The 22,530-nt window shown below is 31.6% G+C and overlaps 1 protein-coding gene across 3 annotated transcripts in view; it reads left to right on the top strand.

The window, feature by feature from the left end:
• The window catches only part of LOC106468953 (collagen alpha chain CG42342-like), a 64,554-nt gene that overhangs the window by 7,713 nt on the left and 34,311 nt on the right, over positions 1-22,530 (top strand). For 2 of the 3 annotated variants that reach the window (XM_022397354.1, XM_022397353.1), the window contains exons 3-7: positions 2,583-2,729; positions 8,409-8,489; positions 10,357-10,491; positions 16,682-16,762; positions 19,672-19,761. In XM_022397354.1, coding sequence (XP_022253062.1) covers positions 2,583-2,729; positions 8,409-8,489; positions 10,357-10,491; positions 16,682-16,762; positions 19,672-19,761 — 534 coding nt within the window. The remainder of the gene's footprint in view (positions 1-2,582; positions 2,730-8,408; positions 8,490-10,356; positions 10,492-16,681; positions 16,763-19,671; positions 19,762-22,530) is intronic. The other variant, XM_022397355.1, reaches the window with a different exon arrangement.

Raw genomic sequence — 22,530 nt, 5'->3', positions numbered from 1 at the left:
GTAATTATTATAGATTAATTTCGTACTTAACTGAATTGAAATACTAACACTGATAAACCTTAGTAGAAATAATAATATTGTCATAATTAAATCAGGTAAAAAAACAGGATTGTTATATTGAATAAAGTGAATTATTTGAGTAAAGTAGACAATTTTTTTGAATGACTCAATTAAATTTGTTAAACTCAATCAAAGTTGAATTAGTACTAGAAATACAAATTGCAAAGATATTCATTAAAATTGAAGAAATATAACTTATGAACTCGGACACAACATTGAGAAACCAGACTACTAAGAAGTCATCCAGAGATTTTTTATGGGCTGTCTGAAGTGCTTAAGGAACAATGTCCATGAAGACTTATAGTTTAAAATATTTGAACATGCAAGGATTATACTAATTATTAATACAATTTTAAGGAAAGTTTGAAGTTTATAATGGAATTTAAAAGCTAAGTTTGATAGTAAAGCTTACCTTGGTATTTTTTTGTAGTAAATATATGTATTAATATTCCTTGAAAGAAACAATACAGTTAAGGGCTGAATTAAGCTCTAATAATAATATAAATGAGTTGCATGTTCTAAGTGTTTTTGATTAATGAATTTTGCTATTAAAAAAACGAAATTTTTGTTCAATGGTGATCTTTATGACTTTATTGATGGCTGGTGGGGCTTTAGGCTTCAGGTGAATTCCCTAAATAGCCACTCTTTTTTTACAATAGACAGACATTAAAAACGTCTGCTGACTTTTAGATCATGATTGTATAGAAGGTATGTAAATGACACCTGTTTATCAACTCCTGGAGTATAGTATGCATAATAGTATTTGATTTATTATAAAACAACAACAAAGTCACAAGATTCCTTTCTGTGATACATTGGTTCTATAATATAATAACTTCAAGTGTGAAGTTTACCAATAAAACTTTTTTACTAGGTTATATTTTAAGTTCTCAAGTTTTATTATACAAGTATATGGTTTAAGGAAAGTTTCATTACAAATTTTATTCATCATGCATATGAGATTTCAAACACTAATGATCTACATAAAGAATTCCACACTTTAAGAGATACACTCATGTAAGAATGGTTTTTCCTACCTACTTGGTAAATAGAATAGTCCAGAACTAGATGAACTTCTTAAAGCTATCAGAATAAGAAGCTTTTAAGTATGCAGTATTTAAGTTTTTCTCTTTTTTTGGTAAACATGCTTTGTATGTCAAAACATAGCTGCACACCCTTCTTCATAGAGCACACACACACACACACATACAATTTAGATGAATGTTTAAGCCAGAATGTCATCTCCAGAATTACTTGAGATATAAATATAGAATTTCACTACTGAAGACACCAAATGGTGTTTATTAATTTACGTATCCTTTGTGCAAATGAGGTTACATCAGATCTACCATGAGATGGTTGCAAATGCATGTACAAGAACATGCAAATTTTAGAACACCTAATAGATTGAGCATACTATGGGTGAGTGTGACATAGTGATCCATTCAAATTGTGTTAAAACTTAACTAAGGCCAATGACAAACCAACCCTTCATATGAAATAAAGCATACATATTTATATATGCACGGATCACATATTAACAAAATTCAGTATATATATATAATTTGCTATTTAAGGTTATAAACTAAAATATTTTTAGAATTATTTATTTACTTGGGTACAGTCTTTTTATGCAAGTGGATATCACTCTGTGATAAAACTGCATATTTTTCCAGAAAGCAAGAAAATAGAGATATGTAAATAACAAATTTTCCTTGGATATATTTTGCATTAAAAAAAAAAGTTTTAAGACGTACTGAATTTGTGTTTGTAAATAGACTCTGCTAATGAAAGTTACAAACTGTTTTTTTTTTTTTTACATTTTGAGTGTATTGTTCCATGTAATGCAAAACTATTACAACTACTTTTTTAGGGAATAATAAACTTTAAAATTTTAGGGGTTCCATTTGGTTTAGCATGCTAGAGATAATATTTTCAATAATACAGTAAATAATTTCATTACATTTCAAAAATTATTTAGTTTTTTACTTATTTCTTCATATTGTAAGGTTTCATTATTAACAATCCTGTAAATATATTATTTGTTAAAACTTCCACCAGGCTAAATGTAATACTTGTAACACATGTAGTACTCTTCTTTGTTTATGATTGGACACAATAAAAAAATTCCCTAAAATTAAATATTAAATTTCTCTAGAAAAATGTAAATATGGTGAAATTCTATTCACTAAGAAAACTTCACATTTGTAGGATTATATATGTATATTTGAAATATCTTGTAATAATTTATATTGATTATTAAAATGTAAAAAAACATAAATGATATTTTCTATTTCACATGTATGGTTTAGAAATGTTAAAGAATGTGAATTACAATATATCAAGTTTCATTTCAAAATTTTACCTAGCATTTTCAAAGTCAGCTTAAAATGTTTTTGAGAAATAAAGTTTAGAGGCAGGATATATTTTAAAACGAAACTGCAAGTGTTAATTTTTGTAGATAAGGTTAAAGATATATCATGAAACATCCACAAAAAAATACTAATTTTATTCATTAATAGGGAGTTAAAGGAGAAAAAGGAGATCATGGATTAACAGCAATGTTAGATGGAATTTCCTATCCAGGAAGAGTAGAGAGCCCTCCAGGCCCTCCTGGGCCACCAGGTCCTCCAGGCCCTTCTGGACCACCTGGTCCTCCAGGAAGAAAGGTATGTATTTCTATATAGGCCCAATAATTCAGACTGGCATGAATCATTTTTTACTACATGGTTTGGAATGTGTTATTCTTTAGTTCTATGATTTTAATTCTTTATTTTTTAATGTTATTTAAGCATGCTCTTTCTTTATACAAATTCACAGTAGTCTTATTAAAAAGTCAAATAAACACACAAGCACACACAATTATGAAACCAACTTAAGGTTATTATGTTAAAAATATATGTATGACAACTGTTTTTAAAGAGCTCCTGCTTTAGTCAATGAATATAAGGAACACATCTAGAGTGTCTGTAGTCAGTGGTTGAAAGGAGTGAATATGTTTTGATTAGTATCTGTAATGAGCAGACCTGTTTTGGTCAGTGTATGTGAAGACTGGTTCTGGTATGGTAGAAGTCTGTAAGGGTTATGTAAGAGTTGACCACTATCTGTGTTAGTAGATCTGGTTTAATCAGTGGGTTGGTTATTTTAACTGAATCTGCTTCAAACAGTGTTGGTAAACTGCTTTTCTACTTTGCCCAGTTGCTATAATGATTACACCTATTCTTGTCATATTTTATTGTAAATTGTGATTTTGTTAGGGGTTGTAAAGTATGAATCTACTCAGTGACTCTAGGCAATGATCTGCTTTGTTCAGGAACTAAAGTATGAATCTACTCAGTGACTGTAGGAAGTGATCTGCTTTGTTCAGTGACTAAAGTATGAATCTACTCAGTGACTGTAGGAAGTGATCTGCTTTGTTCAGTGACTAAAGTATGAATCTACTACTCCCCTGCTTTTTACATGCTTTCCATTGCATTGTGCAAAATTTTTCTACAGTGGATATTGCACTATACAGGAATAACCCATAACAATGACCATCACACAGAATGCCATTGGTGATCGAAGCAGAAACTATATGGCCTAGGCTCTCAGCCTTGTATTGTTACCATAGATCATGGGCAACCCTCTGTACACCTTAACATGAACTCATCCCTTTGAAAGGTTCTTCAGAGCATATTATACTTGCAAGACAATAAAAAATTTAAAAAAAGATTCACTTGTTATAGTCACTGTCTAAAGCAGATCCACCCTGTAACAAACAGAACTGCACTTTGCAAATATGGAATGAAGATCACTTCCTACAGTCACTGAGTAGATTCATACTTTAGTCACTGAACAAAGCAGATCACTTCCTACAGTCACTGAGTAGATTCATACTTTACAGTCACTGAACAAAGCAGATCACTTCCTACAGTCACTGAGTAGATTCATACTTTAGTCACTGAACAAAGCAGATCACTTCCTACAGTCACTGAGTAGATTCATACTTTAGTCACTGAACAAAGCAGATCATTGCCTACAGTCACTGAGTAGATTCATACTTTAGTCCCTGAACAAAGCAGATCACTTCCTACAGTCACTGAGTAGACTCATACTTTAGTCACTGAACAAAGCAGATCAATTCCTACAGTCACCATCATACCATTAGCAAACATCTCCCATGGACTTTTGTGCTTTTGGATTACTTAAACTAGCTCTCAGAATTCGTTATAAGTGCATGGTTGATGTACTTTGAAGTCAATGTTATCCACACTCCCTTGCTTTTTACATGCTTTCCATTGCATTGTGCAAAATTTTTCTACAGTGAACATTGCACTATACAGGAATAACCCATAACAATGACCATACTTTGAAGTCAATGTTATCCCCTTATGAATTCCTGGTTGTCCTTGCAGAAAGAATGGTATGTTTATTTGAACATGTGGCAGGATGTCTTTTTTGATAAACCCTTACTTTCATGGCATCCAATCTGCTCATAGATGGTATTTTCTCATGGGTAACATTAGCAGAGATTACCAAGATACCTTCCTCAACTTTTCAAGAGTTTATATTACCATTATAGTTGTCACCATAAAACCATTGGGAAACCTTTCATGTTATTTTTTGCACCATTTTGAAAGTTTTTATCACTAGTAGTATGATAATAAATTACTCAGACTTTTGCAAACACTTAGCCATGTGCTTTGTACAATGTGATAATATATTTCCCTCTGTCATATGTAAGATATTGCTTGTACAACTTTCAACAGTTGTTCTTCTGTTTGATTATATGCACAGAAAAAATTAAGCTTGTGAGCATGGCTAGGGCTGGCAAGTGCTTTCATATGCTCCAGGGAAGGATTGGTATGTGGGACACCACCACCCCTCTCAATCAATTTCCCTGTCCCTCCCAAACAGTGGAAGGGTAAGCCAGCATACACAGTACTTACACCAGCTTTTGAGTATACTTATCAGGCAATTGGGTAACAAACAACACTGATAATCAAATAAAATGGCAGCTTCAATGGTTAGGACAATAAATGCAATTCTATAAATAAAGCACAACAGTTTACAATATATATATATATTTCTTTACAGTAACATACCATCTTGTAATCTGTTTATAATGATGTGGCCTATTGTTTTAAAATTAAATTATGATTAGATATGTATTCATATTCTAAGGTTCTTTTGCATTATTCACAGTCAACACTGGTTATATTTATATTTTCTTTGCTGATTGAGATCACCTTCTTTTAGCTCAAATTACTTTCACCTCCAGGTATTCACATTGCTGCCTCTCTTGAATTTAAATGCAACTAGTGACTTTTAGAGTAAAGATTCCATTGATCTCTTATTAGTAACAACAAAAGAGCAGTAAAATTAGTGTCTTGCTTGATAATGTCAGGATCTGCTATTGAATCTTAAAACATAACTACAACAGAAATCATAGTAAGTCATGAGTATATTATAAAAAAGTACTGTATTTAGTGGTGCTTAAAGGAATATATAAAATATAAGAATTAAGAGCCTTTACTTAGCAGAAACAAGTTGATAGAATTTGTATGTTAAAATCTACTCCACACCCACTGAGAAAAACTTTTAATTGTAAAAGAAAGTGTGTCATCTATATTATAAACATTTTGTATAAATATTGATTCCCTAATTTTTGAAAACAGTACAATATCAATGTGCTTATGTATGTTGTATTCAGTAATTATACAGAGTGCTTAGTAATTGTAGAATGTGTCATATGACCCAAATCTAAAGAAGTAGGATACTACTACAACATAGAAAGCTGCAGTACCATCTATACACAAGTGTAGTACACTAAGTTATATTATATTACACAAGCCTACAATGTAGTGTACTACAAAATAGTGTGTTGTAGTACTTTCTATGCCAGCCCAGTAAGCAAGCAACAGTATCTTTAGTACTGGCAATTTAACTTGCAAATCTGCAGTATAGAAATAGGTGAATGCACAATACTGTGTAAACTTGCAGTATCTTTAACAAGCTTAATAAGAAAAAAATGAGGGAAAAAAACATACAGCTGATTTCCAGGTGAAAATCTATCTTTAATTAGCATTATATTTTACATAATGTTTTTAAAAGCAATAAATGCCACAATGGTGAGAGATATATAAGCATCAGGTACACTTAACCGTATTCATGAATGTTATATGAACAAACAACTATCCATGTTCCAAGACATACAATAATGAGATCAAGTCAAAATGTGTAGATGTACATAAACTTTGTTTTAACTGTTCAATTAATCTGTATGTTTTTTGCCAGTTCTGTTGCCCAGGTTAGGTCAACAGCACACACACACACACATTAAATTCATTTATTAGTTGTGTTGACTAAAAGTTCACTTTCCTGTTCTTCTTTCTGGCATAGTGATTATTTCTAGTGTCCAAGTTCACATTGCAATTTCAGTGACTTTCAATTGCCAGTATTATACTCAGAGCTGTCAGTTTGTCTTGGACAATGGAGAAACACAAATAATTTTTAATCATGTTCAACTACCTAAGTGATTGTCCCCTTTATGCAAAGGTGACTGGGATTGTTCAGAAAGTACAGTTTATGAAGAGTACCTAAATGAGGTAATGTTATTTAAAATTTGTTTTTTAAATATTTGGTATTGGTTGATCAGAATTTTTGCCTTTTCCAGGGCCATGGTGAAATTTCCATGACCTCCCCACTTTCTTGATGGGCATGAACAAAGCTAATAACTTTATTTTATTCATGTGAAATATCTTGTTAACAGTTCCCAGAAAGGTTCTTACTTTACTTGCAATTGACAGCTGTATTCTGTATTCTTTGTTTCATCTAAGATGAAACCATGGTTTCCTGACATACTTCAACACTACAGATAGTTTTCCTTTGAAACACTAAAATGTTTTGCTATGTACTCTTTTATAATCATACAATAGGAGAACTTTGTGTCAAGAAGTCCAGTAGAGGTAAGTTTTAGGAGCACTCTGCACTTGCAAATCATCACACTTTAACTGAACTGCAACAAGAAGGTCAGGGCTTTTAACATGTGTAGTCACAGACTGTGGAAATAGCCAGGGGCGAGGTGATGATTGGATATACTTATTTTTGCTATAGATCATTATGAGTCTCTGTTATCTTCATAGGTTTACTGAGTATTAATAAGTGTGTGATAAAATTCTTCAAAAGAACCAGTAGGAATGAAAGAAACAGAAATTGTACAAAGATTCTTAATTACAGTATGTGTGTGTAAAAAAAGTGTAGTGAAGCTACTTATCAATACATTATTTGGAATCTTTATGTTCATAGCTGAAAACAAACCTGGTTGCAACAAAATTACTTCATAACTGAAAAAAATACACCTATCATCTTGATCTGGTTTATCCAACTGGAGGCTTGCAAGGTAGTTCCAACCAGCTAACAGTAACCAAGAGGGAAAAATTTACAACAAATAAATAAAAATTAAGATAAAAATAAAGCCTATTTTACACTGAGACTGGGTTGATTAATGTTTGTTATCTAATATTGTATTACTCTGGTGTGTATAATCTTCAGTAAAGCCATAAGTCGTTTTTTTTCATCAGTATCTTATATCCCTTGAGCTGCACACAAAATACTATATGATCCAACAATATCACAAAGGTTAGTTAGGTTTGATCTACATTATATTTTGGTTTATCTTCATAAACAATTTGGTAGCTTCTACTAGGTTAACTAAAATATTAAATATGTAATACTGTTTAGACAGTTGCTAGGGTATCTTGGTGCTTATATAAGTCTATTTAAGAAGAACTTTCTGTAGTTTAAGAGTGAGGCTCAACAATTCTGTTGACATAAGACTTTTTTTATAAACAGAAACACATTTTTATGTATTATTATAGCAAAGAGGTTCTCTGAAATCACTTACAGACTAAAATGGTTCATTGTCATGGTGTTTCCTCTTGAGAGCCAAAACATTAAGATTGAAGATAATCACATCCTTTGTATGGTATATTTATTGATGATAACATAAATTCCTACTTGTTTAATTGAATGTCTTCTAGAATTGGAAAATAGGTTTGAATGAACTAGTGCTGCTGGTGTTTTTCAAATAATTCAAAATCACTATAAGAAACAAATCCTGATGATTAGATCTCACAAGAGCCCCCCCTCCCCCTTTGTTTTTTTAGTCAGTACTAGATAAATTAGAATGAAGGAATCTTAAACATTTTGGGCTTTTTTGTTATTCCTCACTACCCTAACATCAAGAAAGATAAGAAATAATTTTCACTTCAGCGTATATGTTTTGTTTAGAATATGGGAGACACTGAATAATCTTTTAAGGTGTGGAAGGATGAAAGTAATGAAAAATGTGCCTTATCCCTTCACAGGGTGATGATGGTCTAATGGGTCTACCTGGGGAATCAGGAGAGAAAGGTGATAAGGGTGATCGCGGCAAGCGTGGCAAGAGGGTAGGAAGTGGGATTTTTGTTTTAGAGATTTTTGTTTTCCCAGTTATTTTTTGTATATAGATTTTGTCTGGTGAGTGTATTTATAGATAGATGAAGAGATAGAGGAAAGATAAAAAAGACTGAAAGATAGCCAGATAGAATTAACTGACCAGGTTAGTTGTTCTTTTATCATAAATGTGTAACAATTCAATTATTATTTAATTGATAGACATGGCATATAGGGATAAACTGTCAAATTGATTTTAGGTGTAGAAATTTACACAAAGTATCTTTTCTACATGAAAAGTAATGCAATTTATATTGACTTATGAACCTATTTATTTTATACTGTAGGTTATGTTCATACCTTTATTTATGTTTATTTTTTTTAATATGACCTTCAGTTACCTTTATCTTTTATTATTTCATATCAATTAGATTATGCCTCTCAAACACATGTTATCAAAGTGCAAATGTAATGCATGTATATGAATGTTATACAATGCTCAAAGCTTTATGTTCTCACTACCATTAAATTATATGTATTGTGTCTCTCATATGTTTTTAGAAAATTTGATTAGAGCTGGTAAGTACTGCTTTTTATTCCATTTAACAAATACTTAGATAATTTAAAAAATATCTCATAAAAAAGATATTTAAATTCATTCCTGGTGAGCTAAGAGCTTTTTGCACATTTTAAAATTTATTGTAATTACTACTATTGCTACTAAAAAAGAGTTTAGTTCTTTTTGTCAGTTTCTTGTGAATGATCCTCCATTGGTCAGCAGTAAGTTCATATACTTACAGCGCTAAAATACTGGGTTTGATTACTCTCTGAGTCCATTGTGTAGCTTTGTGCTAAAAGAACAACAGAAACCTTTTGTGAATGTTAATACATTTTTATCGTTCTGATTTGTGTACAAGTTTCAGTTGTACACTACGAAGAATACTTGTATTTTTCATATTAATGATACTGATTTCTTTTGGAAGAATGAAATTGACAATAGATATCATGTTTTTGAGTACTTTTACAGCAGAAAACAGCAAAAATATTTTCCAGAACTAATGCAAAGGACAGAATTGTGGTAAACATATCTTCATCAAATTTGAGTGAACATCTAGCTGAATTTTATATAGTATATATTTCCTGTACGTCCTGCCATTTAATTCTAGCATTTAATGTTGTTGATTGGTTTACTGGTTTTATGAATTACTAGTAAAAGGATGCAAATCTGAGTAAAACTCTTTACATACATTTTTGTATTTGGTAATGAGAAATTAATTTTTGGAAGAATATTGTTTTTGCTAAGTTATTTTTAATTTTGCATTTTTGCATCTCAGTTTAGTCATTTTTATCTTCAGTTTCGATTTTTTTCCTTCATTTTTAGTACAAGAAAATTTTGCATTAAGATTTATAAATAATTTGTTTCAATATATACCAAACATAAGCGCAAGATAACTTGCAAGAAACCATCTCTTAATAAGTGCATTAAACTTTTCCTTGACATTTTTTTGACTACTAGATCAAGTATGTTTGTTATGGTACTGCTTGTCTCTGTATCTATAATACATATATCAATTTTATATGCTTGTTTTCTTGATTTTCATGTCTGATATTCATACATGGTTTGGAAGAAGTTTGTGAAACATAGCTCTTGAGTCACTTCTGTAGACCTAAGTTCCTACTAATGAAATGCTGTGTTCTTGAACTTCTGGTGACAAACTGTTTAATTTTCTTCACTACCTTCAGAGTAGTCTCTTTTTTTTACCTTTTATGTCTTTATATTCTTTGTTCTTTTTTCTTGTTTTGGGACAAAATAAGTCTAACATTTATCCTAAGTAGATTTACCAATAATGTCTTCCTTTATGTCCTTATCTTGTGAAATAGGGAAAGCGTGGTAGGCATGGGAAGTTTGCTGGAAGAGGGAAACCAGGTCATCCTGGCCTCAAAGGTGATGTTGGGCCTAAAGGAGAGAAAGGAACGAAAGGAGACAAGGGGCACATTGGTCTTCCTGGTAAACAGGTAAAAAAAAAAATTACGAGTTCCTTCCCAAATAAAACTAAATAATCTAAAACTAGCTTGACATTTTACATTTAGACTGTTGAATACAAACTGTTGTACAAACAGAGCCCAGGTCTAGTAGGAAAGCAATAGGGGCTAGACTGCAGATTTTAATGCCTACAAAAGTAACCGAAATAGGTCAGCAGCCATTGTACAGACACTTACTTCAATTTTCTGATCATTGAAATTCATTAATAGTGATGACTCATATCCTTTCAGACTCCATTCAGATACAAATTTAGCACAACTAAAAGCAGTTATAAATCAAAACTATGTGGGTATTACTTACAGTCTGCACTTTCATGCATTTCCACTGCACATTGTACTGAAGCAATGTTAAGAAAATATTCTATTGAAATATGTGCTTCTCAAAATAATTGAAAATATGCATGATTGGAAATATGTAATCGTAATCCAATAAAATGCTGGATGCACCATCTTATATCTTATATGATACAAGCTACTGTTTTGTAATTTTATTTCCTACAGATAATTTCACTTTCTTATAAGTATTTCAGTTTGATTCAGTTGAACTATTGCTTGCTGCTGCTAGCAAAAACAACAGGCTGAACTGTGTTTTTTCCAAGTGTAGTGTGAACCTAGCCCTTACACTTATTTCTTCCATGAAAATCCACTAATATTCAAATATTTCAGTGTTGAAACTTGAAACATTCTCTCACAAGCATTTATGAAAATATCCGGTACACTGTATCTTCAAATATTGCTTTACTGTTCAGTAATCATGGTAACTAGTTATTATTAACCTTAGAATGCCAGCATTAAATTTTCAATCATTAACACCAGGTGGTATGGGGTCACAGTGACCCCCATGCTGGTGTTCTAGGGTTAACTGTAATTTTTATTGGAGATTTTTAGCGACTTTTCTGGTAGAATGTATGACATAATTCATACCTCAAACTCTTAACACCCAGATAAAATTCTTTATTTTTATTTAACATGTTGCTTGATAGTCCTGTTCTCTATGTAATTCATTTGTGTTTTACAACACCATAAACATATATTTATTCTTACACATATACTGCCATGTACATATATATCTCAACATTATACATTATCACAAGCACTAGTAGCTAGAGTTGGACTATTGGTGGAATTTGCTTATTGGTTAATTGTCTAACTTATTAATTGATTATATTCAAGTAATTGAAAATAGCAATAATCATATACACTAATTTTGATTAGTTGATTATTTTGGTGAGTTTTGACACTAATTGGTTAAGCCAAACAACCTTAAGTTAATTGAAAATAATAATTCTTAAGCTGGATAAAGGGAATGGTGTAGTAATTTTGAACAAAAAAAGATCACATTGATAAAGTTTTAAATATTTTAAATGATAATACAAAATTTAAGAAATTGGAATTGGATCCTACAGTAACCAAAGAAAGACATTAACAGAATTATTTGTTAAAAATTAAGAAAAAATGGTTGATATTGGATGACATCTATAATGAAGTTAGACCAGTTGGTTCCCATTATGGTATATTTTATGGGTTACCTAAAATACATAAATTAAATTGTATCAAGTATAGATACTTTCACTTATAAGTTAGCAACTTTTTTGGTAACTTTTTCGAATCTCATGTAACCAACAAATTTACAGTAAAAAATAGTTTTAAATTCACCAAAGGTGTGTCTAAACTGGCTTTTGATGCACCCGTCTATATAGCCAGTTTTGACATCAAGTCTTTGTATACCAATTTTCCCTTAAATGAAGTAATTGAGTTAAATGGCAATTTAATGTTTAAAAATTCTGATGTTGTTAGGGGTATAACCAAATCTGTATTTATAAAACTATGATTTCCTACAAATATTTCATTAGCTCATGTAATTCAGAAAAGATATAATGAAGATGTGTAAAAAAAGTTAGAATTGCTGATAAACGTTATTTTAAATTACAGAAAACAAGATTGCATGTAAATTTTTTAAATGAGTGTGTAAAATATGCTTTAGTTCCAAAGTTTTTGAAACTTAAATTGGCTAATTGTAACTTAAGATCTTGTAAATATTATAGATTTTCACAGAATAAGTTTTTAAATTTAGAATTGACATATAAATTGAAATTATTTAAACAATTACAAAATAAATATACAAATGCTGTTCAAAGTTTGAAAGAAGTTGTCTCAAACTTAGATTTTATACATTTTGTTAATGTGATTGCTTATCACAAAAATAAGATTTTAAATAAAATAATGTTTAGATAAATAAAAAAACTTGCCTAAATTAAAGCATGAGAATTTTAGTGTGCCTACGTTTTTAGAAGACCCTACACAGGTCATTTATAACCTCTCAGATTACCAGTTAACTTCAGCAGAAAAAAGTTTTATCATGGGGTTTAAAGTTTTCAAATACCCCCTAAAAAATTAGATTATGTAGAATATTTTTCTAGGTTTGAACAGTTACTACAGAAATTAAAACATATACCAAGAGAGGAAAAAAATGTTTCATTTAATAATACAGTTACTGAAATCTCAGGTCTAGCACTTTCAGGGTACTACAGTTTTGACCCAAAGAAAGTTCAAATTAACTTATCTAAAGAGGAAATTTTGGCTTTAAAATATCTTGGTCCACTTGATAATTTAGTAATTCTGAAAATAATAATAACAATATTTTGATTGCTTGGATGGTTGGAGTAATCAAAACAGTAATAATTGAAAATTTATTTCTATTAGTTGAATATTTTCATGATATTAATTGACTTAATTATAATTTCTGTTAATCCATTATTTTTTGTGACACTAATAAATGCAACTGATGCTCATAGGTTATCAATTATATCATTTAATCAAATTAATTGCCAGTTCTACTAGTATCTGTAGACAGATTGCCTCTGGTAATATACATGGGCTAAATCTGCTGTCTATATCTTGAAGGCCCAGCATTGCCAGGTGGTTAGGGTGCTCAATTCACAATCTGCGGGTTCGAATCCCACCAAACATGCTTGCCCTTTCAGCCGCGGGGGTGTTAAAAAGGTGACAGTCAATCCCACTATTCATTGGTAAAAGAGTAGCCCAAGAGTTGGCAGTGAGTGGTGATGACGAGCTGCCTTCCTTCTAGTCTTACACGGCTAAATTAGGGACGGCTAGCACAGATAGCCCTTGTGTAGCTTTGCGCGAAATTCAAAACAAACAAACAAACTATATCTTGAAAGCTATGGTGCCATCTATGAGCTGTTAAACTCAACATGTTTTCTTGATATCATAATAAAATTAATCACTGGCAAAATTTAGCTGAACAAAGAACTTTCAGCTAAAATTATTTCAGCCAGAATTAATATTTATGCTGTCACTACCATATATATGTGTTAATACATGCTCATACCAGTCTAGGTTAAATATAATAATTCACAGTAAAATAAATTTACTATCCTAGACAGTATGGGCAGTTCACTTTTAAGTAATCCTGCTGCCCACACATAAAACAAATGCTTTGGTCATCTCTTTTGGACCAATATCTGGGCAGAAGCATCATTGGCATTGCTTGTGGCATAACATTATACATTATGGGAGGACCAGGGAATCTCTGCCTGTTCACTGGGAACTACTGGGGTTGGCTTTTGGGCTATCATTGGTGTAACTTGAGCCCAACATGAAGTTCTCACTCCAGTTGGGTAGATGGTTTGACCAGAGCTAAGATTGGACTAATTTTGTTGGCAAATACTTGGGAGTCATATAAAGACTGCCCCTTCCAGTCTCAGACTTGCCATACCATGCACCACGACAAGGATCCTCAGTCATCTGTGAAACTGATTGGGCATTCTGGTGCACCACATCCCAGCAATTTTTCCTGGGTCTAAGGCTGCAGGGAGAAATATTTTTGTGGACCTTAGTGGAATAGTGAAATCCAATGTCCAGGATATGTCTTCTCTTAGGCTCAATAATTCTTTCTCACAGCTGTATAACCCAGTGTTACTGTGTGATTTTTCCTCTACTGCAACCTGTTCAAGGTCATGACTTTGAACCTCATTGCCATAGAAACTGCCTCTGTTAGGGTAAGAATGTCTCACACCCAAGTGATGCCTCATTGTATCACTAGGTAGCCCCTCAATGAACGTGTGTACTAGAATGTCTTTGTGATCTGCTGATGTATAGGGTATGCCTTCTGATGCATCTGTCATAGATCATCCATGCCCATGTTTTTGGAGGGACCCCTTTTTTGAGTCTTATACTCAGTCTGATGAACAACTCAATTCTCCACTGGGTTGAAATGCAGGTGCAACTCAACTACAACTATTCCACTTCCATAGCTACACTTAGCTCAAGTGCTAAATGCAGTCAAGGGCTGCCCTATCAAAACTCAGGGTCAGGTATTGCATCATCTGTTCCCAACTCCAGCTATTCCAGGCCTGAAATGCTTTAAAAAATACTCCAAATCCTCTTCTGTTGCACCCATAAACTTTGGTGTGTAATTTGCTTTGCCTTTATTACAGCTACTTGTGATTTTGGTGTAAACCTCTCATCCATAGTCTGTCAGCCAACACCAGGTTGAGACATCCTAAGTGTCTGGTGTGTGATGGAGCAACCCTTACAGACAAGTGTTAAACTCCTGCCCTTCAATCATAAAATGACGAGTTATTGGAGGTAGTTAGCCATTGGCTCTGTTTGACCTGTGGTCACTCTGGCATTATACCTGTAATTATAGAGTTTCTCACCACTTGTACCAGTCCATAGACTTGTGAATGTCATTCACCACCATCACCTACAGCTTTTCCTTGCCAGTCACAGATGACTTTGACCAGAGCTAGGATTGGACTACTTTTGTTGGCAAATGCCTGGGAGTCATGTAAAGAATGTCCTATCCAGTCTCAAACTCACCAGATCATGCACCATTATAATGACCTCAGTCGTCTGTAAAACTGATTGGCCATTCTGGTGGACCAGGTCCCAGGTCTGAGGCTACAATGAAAAAAGATGTTGTGAACATTTGCAGCATAGAGAAATCCAATGTCCAGGAAAGTTCTTCTTTTAGACTCAATAACTTTCTGACAGCTGTCTAACCCAGGGTCTAACTCTTCCTCCCAGTCATATGTCCTTTGATTTGGAAAATGCCATTAACTAAGTATTAAGCTTCAACTCAATAATGTGACAGTTCAAAAAAGCACAGGCAAATACATTAATCCAGAGAAAACAGACACCGCAAGAACACATACTATGATAACAGCACAAACTGTTTTCTTCTTCCTACCTACTCTGTAGTATTCTCAGGTTATTAATTTGTTTTGGCATTATTTGGTAAGAACCTAAGGATAACAGGAAGTGTGCCAGAAGTTTTATTGTGGAGCAGAAGTTTTAATTCTAGTAACCTCAACTGAGTTTCATACAAAAAAAAAAAGAGTCCAGAAACATGTTGATCACAGTGAAACAATCTTTATTTCAAATATATCTACAATCAAAATTAAAAGACAAATGTATAGTGTGGTGACTTTAATGGAGGGATTTTTATGTGTGTTATATATCATGTATATCAATCTCTAAAGTCACTTTGTTTTATTTACAAATTTTGTCCCAGAATGAAAAAATATGACATTATATATAGTATGAATGATGCCACTATTCCCAGGATGCTAGTGCTACCTGTGTGACAAACAATCACTTTCAATTTTAAACAAGGAGTTGTATCCCTGGAACATCACCTGACTTTCCAGTGGAAAAAAATCACTGTCAATATATATACAGTATTCTTTGTACTACTACGATCTTTCCCATGGTAGAGTACATGTGACACCCTAGTTGTAACTTGGGCAAGAGGAACTTAGTAGGTTGCTTGACCAATTTTCTATGTTACGAATACATGCTCAATATGTACAGAATTATTGAAAAATTTATATATTGACAAAGGGGATATGAAATACATGGTATTCATGCATACCACAAGTATTGAAGATTGGGTTAGATGTGCAATATAACTAGACAAGTTTAACATTTCTAAGTTGATAAAACGTATCTACAGGTTGGCTCATTTTTGTTTTGGAAAAAATAAGGAAATTGAAATTTGGGTTTATGAAATAAATTTTTGGGTATATTTGTTGACAATGAGAAATACTTAAATTAAGTATTGAGTTATTGATGAAAATTATATAGTTATTAATCTGTAATTTTCATATTTTTATATCAATTATAATATCATATATAGGGTGACTTTGGACCTGCAGGATTACCAGGCGGTGATGGGAAGAATGGTGCATCAGGACCACAAGGACCTCCAGGGCTACCTGTGAGTTATTATTTCTTAAAGGAAAATCAGTTTTAAAGATTTAATCAACCTTCATTTGGAACTAAAACTATCCATTTCAGTAATTAAACCCACTTGAAATTTTTATATATCATCTGTAATGTTATCTGACAGTTGCTTAATAAAAACAAGATTGGACTGGATGATCGCATTAATTTTGAACTCATTGAGAAAAAATTGGGAAGTAGAAAGAATGACAAGACTCCTGGACTAGATAATATTTTCCCAAGGGTTTTGAAGAAGGTTTAAGGATGTATGAACCACTTGTTACCATTTTTCTAACTCCTTAAACATTGAGCAGGTACCAAAAGATTGGAAGTTGGCTAATGTTATTCTTCTTTTCAAGGGAGAATCTAAACATTTTCCTGTAGTTAAAAGCTTCTTATTCGTACATAAATGGTGGGGAAAGTTTTTGAAAGTCTGAAAAAGGATGCTTTGCAAAGTTATTTAACAAAATTTAATTATTATTTTTTTATAACATGGTTTCACCAGGGAAACATTTTGCATAATTAATCTTTTTTTACATTTTTGAAGAGGTTATGTAGATGATGGTAAGGTGTGGATTTGGTGTATATGAATTTTCAGAAAGTATTTGACAAGGTGCCACATAAAAGACTTATTAAAAAAATTATTGCTGTAGCTGTTGAAGATAAGTTGGCTCACTGGATAGACAAGTGGTTGGATGGAAAAAAGTAGATGATTGTTATAGATGAAACTCAGTCAAAGTGAATTAATATCACAAGTAGGGTATTGCAGAACTCACTGTTAAGACATTTGCTCTTTTTGATTCACACCAGTGACATATAAGAAGAAATGATCTATAAATTACTAAAATTTCATTGATGATATTAAAATAATGAATATTGTTGATGTGAGGAGAATACTACTGCTTTGCAAAAGGATCTAGATTAGTGCTTTATACTGAGTATCTTCTGGGTTATCCTTGTTGTCATGAAAGCTCTTGCACATTAACCATATAATTATGGTTTAGATCCATTGGGTTCAGCTCGTATGGAGAAGGATACGAGTTCAACAATACATATGGTAACTCTGAAATTTTTTAATGTATCTTCATGAAAATTGGTAAGATTTTATTAAAGATTACAAGTATTTTCTACACAAAGAATGGGATTATTTTATGTATTTTGATTAAAGATTTGTTATTTTTTAGTTATTTGTACTTAGACACTGAATTTTTCAAGTATTATCATCAGTGTATAGTGCGATGAAATGTTTGAAATTAAGAAATAGAAAAAATGTACAAACGTTTTGATTTTTTCTTCAAATAACCTTAAAAGATCTTCTTCTGGTTATATTCTTAATTTCAAGTCTTTACATTTTCACATATAGTTTATTTTCCATTCCTGTCCTTTACCATTATTATTTATTGCGACACACATCAGTGAGCATCCTTAGGCAATATTATGGTATTGTCAACAGAGATACTTTAGTTTTTGACAGAATTTTGTTATACTCATGTACTACATTAAGCCTCATGAACCAAGGCAAAGTTTGGGTTATATTTTTAAAAATATATTAAACCTTTAAAATATGCATTCTAAAACATACAATTAAATAAATAAAAATAATTAAGTAAAATGTAAAACTAAAACCTAATTACAATTTAATTATCTATCTAACTGACATATTTCTAGGTAAGAAACAATGCTAAGGGCTAGTGAGAACAAAAGTAGCAATAATGCTAAGTGCAGTTTGACGAACCTTGTAAGGAATTCTGCATGTCAGTTTTAATCCATTGACTGTGGCTGCTCTAAACATACGTGAAATTTTGGCAAGCCATACAGCACACTCACATTCAACTGCCAGAGGCAGACCATACCTTATATGATGAATCAGCAGTCAATTGGTTAAAATATCCATTGGGAGATTGTAGTTTAAAATTAATTCTTTCTATAGGTTATAAACATCTAGCTCAAGTAAGTAGAGTTGTCTGTAAAATCGAAACTGTATGTGTAGAAAGTGGGCATGGCTTCTGTCAAGAGTTCCCAAGGAATTTATTTCTACTTTCTCTAGACTTGCCCTGGGTTATATTGAAAGAAGGATTTGTAAAGAGAGCAAGTAGCCTTGTTTCTGACTAGACATAGATGTGTAGTGTATGTGAAGGTAGTGTAGTGTATTAAAATTACAAAGACCAGAAGTTAAGGCTTGTACATGCTTGTGCATCACGAAATAACAAAACCAAAGATTACGTGTTTTTTTTAATGTTTCTTTTTTCGATAATATAAAATATTGAATTATAATATACATTATAATACTAATTTCATTGACATACACTGATAGTAAAGTTGCTTAATTGAATTTTGAATGTAACTCAGTAAAACCTCATAACATGTACAGATAGGGTACCCATAACCATATAGTTAAGGTTTTGTTTTTATACAGCCGTGTGCCTTATTTCATCTAGTTAGTTGTGTTGAAGTAAAATTCTAAACATTGGAGCATCTTTTCCACACAAAAATATTGACATAAATCTGAAAAAGTGTTGTTCCCCAGGAACAAAGTTATGGCACATGCATCCTCTTGTACTGAACATCATTTGTAATAGTATTCAGTTTTATGAAGTTAATAATGCATTTTTTATATTTCTTTAGTATAAGCTCTTGAAAATAATCTTGAGGTCAAATACTTAATAATACATAAGTTATTGAATGCTAATTATCTTTTTTTGTTAACATTTTGATAATTGTTCAAACATTATTTAAAGATCTATTTCTATATTGTGTGTGTAATTCTTCGTACACGTGCATGGTTTACCTTATCTGTATTATACAGAACATTTTTAACTAAAACAGTATACATCAACATTTGAAGAGTCATTGTACATGTATAACAGTTCATATAAGTTCATTTATACTATTAAATCTCAATAGGGGCAGCCAGGACCTAAAGGTGACAAAGGCAATGCAGGAATAATGGGTCCACCTGGTTTAATGGGACCACCTGGACTACCAGGTCCACCAGTAAGTATATTTAGATAACTTCTGTTCATTTTTTTGTTTATTATTTTTAAGTAGTATAAGCAGTGTATTCATTATCTGCTTAGTCTCTCATTACTACTGTTGTACTTCAAGTATCAAACGTTTTTAGAATTAAATTTTTTAATAAAAAAAGTTGCTTCTATCACATTCATGAAACTGGAAGGCATCAGCAGTTAAGTCAACTAATATATGCTAGATATACTCTAGGACTAAAAAGTTCATTAAATAAAAAGGGTAGTTAACATTATGTAACAAATCTCCAATTTCCTTGAGGCAGTTTCTGATACAAGTTTTGTTCATAAACTTAAAACATTTTGTGTCTTATCACATAGTGAGAAATTTGTACAGGTGAATATACAGCAGATCCCTAAACCATTCTATAATTTTCAGCAGAGCTTGTCTTTCATATGCAGGTGTGTCCTAGAAACATGACTTGGGTCTTCACTGTTATTTTAGAAGTACTTGTCTATTTTTCATTTTATCTTAATAGATACGGGCATGTTACCCCTGACATAAAAGTAAAAAAATCGTCTACTTATATTTACATTAATGAACAAGTGTTTATTTTGGGATTAACTTTTCTAAACAGACACTGTGAAATGGTTGTGGTTGTGCCCTGTTATTCTAGAATATAGTTCAGGAATCAATGAAAAAAGAACCCACAAATCAATTGAAAAAAAACTTTATTATTTATCATTTTTTTGTCTATGTCACATTATCATTACAGTTAAACTTTAGTAATTGTTTCACAGAAATTACATTCTGATGCAGAAGGATATGGTGCAAGGGTATAAACAACTTTTACTTACAAAGCTCAAAAAGAGTCATTCCTTGCATCATAGGCTCATAAAATTTACCAAAGTTTTATGGAATGGAGAATATCTTTCTGTTTTTGAGATATTTACTAAGACTATTTACTAGTCTTAGATAGAGCTTGAAACCTTCACTTTTCTAGCATTTTATAGTGAGATTATCATAGTTTTCTACTCGCCTGAACTGTTGCAAATCAGAAGAATGTAACTGAACTTTTACATTAATAAGTAGATAGATAAACAATGTTGTCATATTTCAGTGGCTTTTGACTTCCTCTTTTAGGTTCTTCAGACACTCTTGAGTTCCTTCATGATTTGCACAAATTGACATATCGTACCTACTTGTGTAGAATGTTTTTGTAATGTACACAAGGTTATATATATATATTCCTGCTTCCAAAGCTACAATTATATAATATTTGCCACACACCCTATGCAGTATTTTTGTTACATTGTATGCATGTATGATACTCTAGCCTTTTCATTTTTATTAACTTCATGCATGTGTAACAAGGCTTCTTCCATATAACTTATGTTTATCTTTTTTTTAAAAAGTTGATTTTATTACACAATTAACAGTATGTTTGTTCAATTATTATAATATTAACATCAACAAGTGGCATCACATTGGACATTTTTAACTAATAAAAACGAGAAAACCAATCTATAATGGCATTATGTGTGAATCCTTAGATCCACAAGATACATCTATATTTTATGACATTACAGATCCAAAGACAATATAGTGAACTACATTGGATGTACATACATGCACATGTACATAGACAGATTGGTAGTCATATGGTAAAAAAATACACAAAGTATAGCAAAAACATACTTTGTAAATTTTTTTTTCTAAAAGCAGTTAGTGATTTTTAAGGTTTTGTTTTTTATAATTTCAGTTTTTTTCACCTACACATAACAATGAAAAGTATGAATAAATTATTGATATTTTCGATTTACTTCGTTGAAGTGAAAAACGTGTTTGACTGCAAACTGAAATGAATGTTAAAGCTGTGCTCTATTTTCATACACAACATACTTTCAAATACTGCTTTTTATTAATATTTTCAATACTGAAGATTATTCTGAAATCATTTAATCAAGAAAAAATAAAATCTTCACAGAACGGTTGTGAGAAACAGAAGTATAGTGGATTGTAGCTTCTAACTTAACAAAATTAAAGTTTTATGACAAGGAGCCCACTTTTGGAAAATAAAAGTTTGGAACGGTTTGAATTGGTAATTAAGAAAACTATTATAAATGTATAATGTTTCAACAAGACTATGTCGTCATCAGATACCTGATGATGATGTATACTTGTCGAAACATTGTATATATATAAAAAAAAATCATTCCTTCTTTGTTTTCTTTTTTTTAGATACAATAATACTACACTGCATGTTAACGTTTCTAATCACATATTTTTCCAGTTTTTGCTTTTTGCAACAACTATTTACTAGTCTTATTTCTGTACAAAAATATATGATACTATTTTTTCTTTTATTATTAAGACTAATGAGTTGCATTTAGGAAAACTTTAATTACATGCTACACTAATTTCATGCATTTTATTGTTATACTGTTAAGCTTGTGCTGTTTGGCACATTTTTTCTGTTTTTTTATTAGTTACAATCAAAGTATAAAACACTTATACAAGTTTTTTTATTTCCTCTGAGTGGACCAAGTAGGCTTTTCTTAAAATATTAGACTTTTAGAGAAAAATCACCTTTTAATGATTATGGTAGTAATTTATTTACGTGGCAACATTTCGAGCAAACACTGTTTTTCAAGCTACCTTGTTTCTGGCTTGAAAAACAGTGTTTGCTCGAAATGTTGCCAAGTAAATAATACTACCATAATCATTAAAGGTAGTATTTTCTAATAAAGTACTAATTTACTTTATTTTATACTACTTTGTCTATTTTTCTTACTTTAT

The sequence above is a fragment of the Limulus polyphemus genome, unplaced genomic scaffold (assembly GCF_000517525.1).
Source record: "Limulus polyphemus unplaced genomic scaffold, Limulus_polyphemus-2.1.2 Scaffold3234, whole genome shotgun sequence".
Lineage (NCBI taxonomy): Eukaryota > Metazoa > Arthropoda > Merostomata > Xiphosura > Limulidae > Limulus > Limulus polyphemus.
The sequence above is the reverse complement of the archived record's forward strand: the minus strand, read 5'-3'. Positions and strand labels throughout refer to the sequence as shown.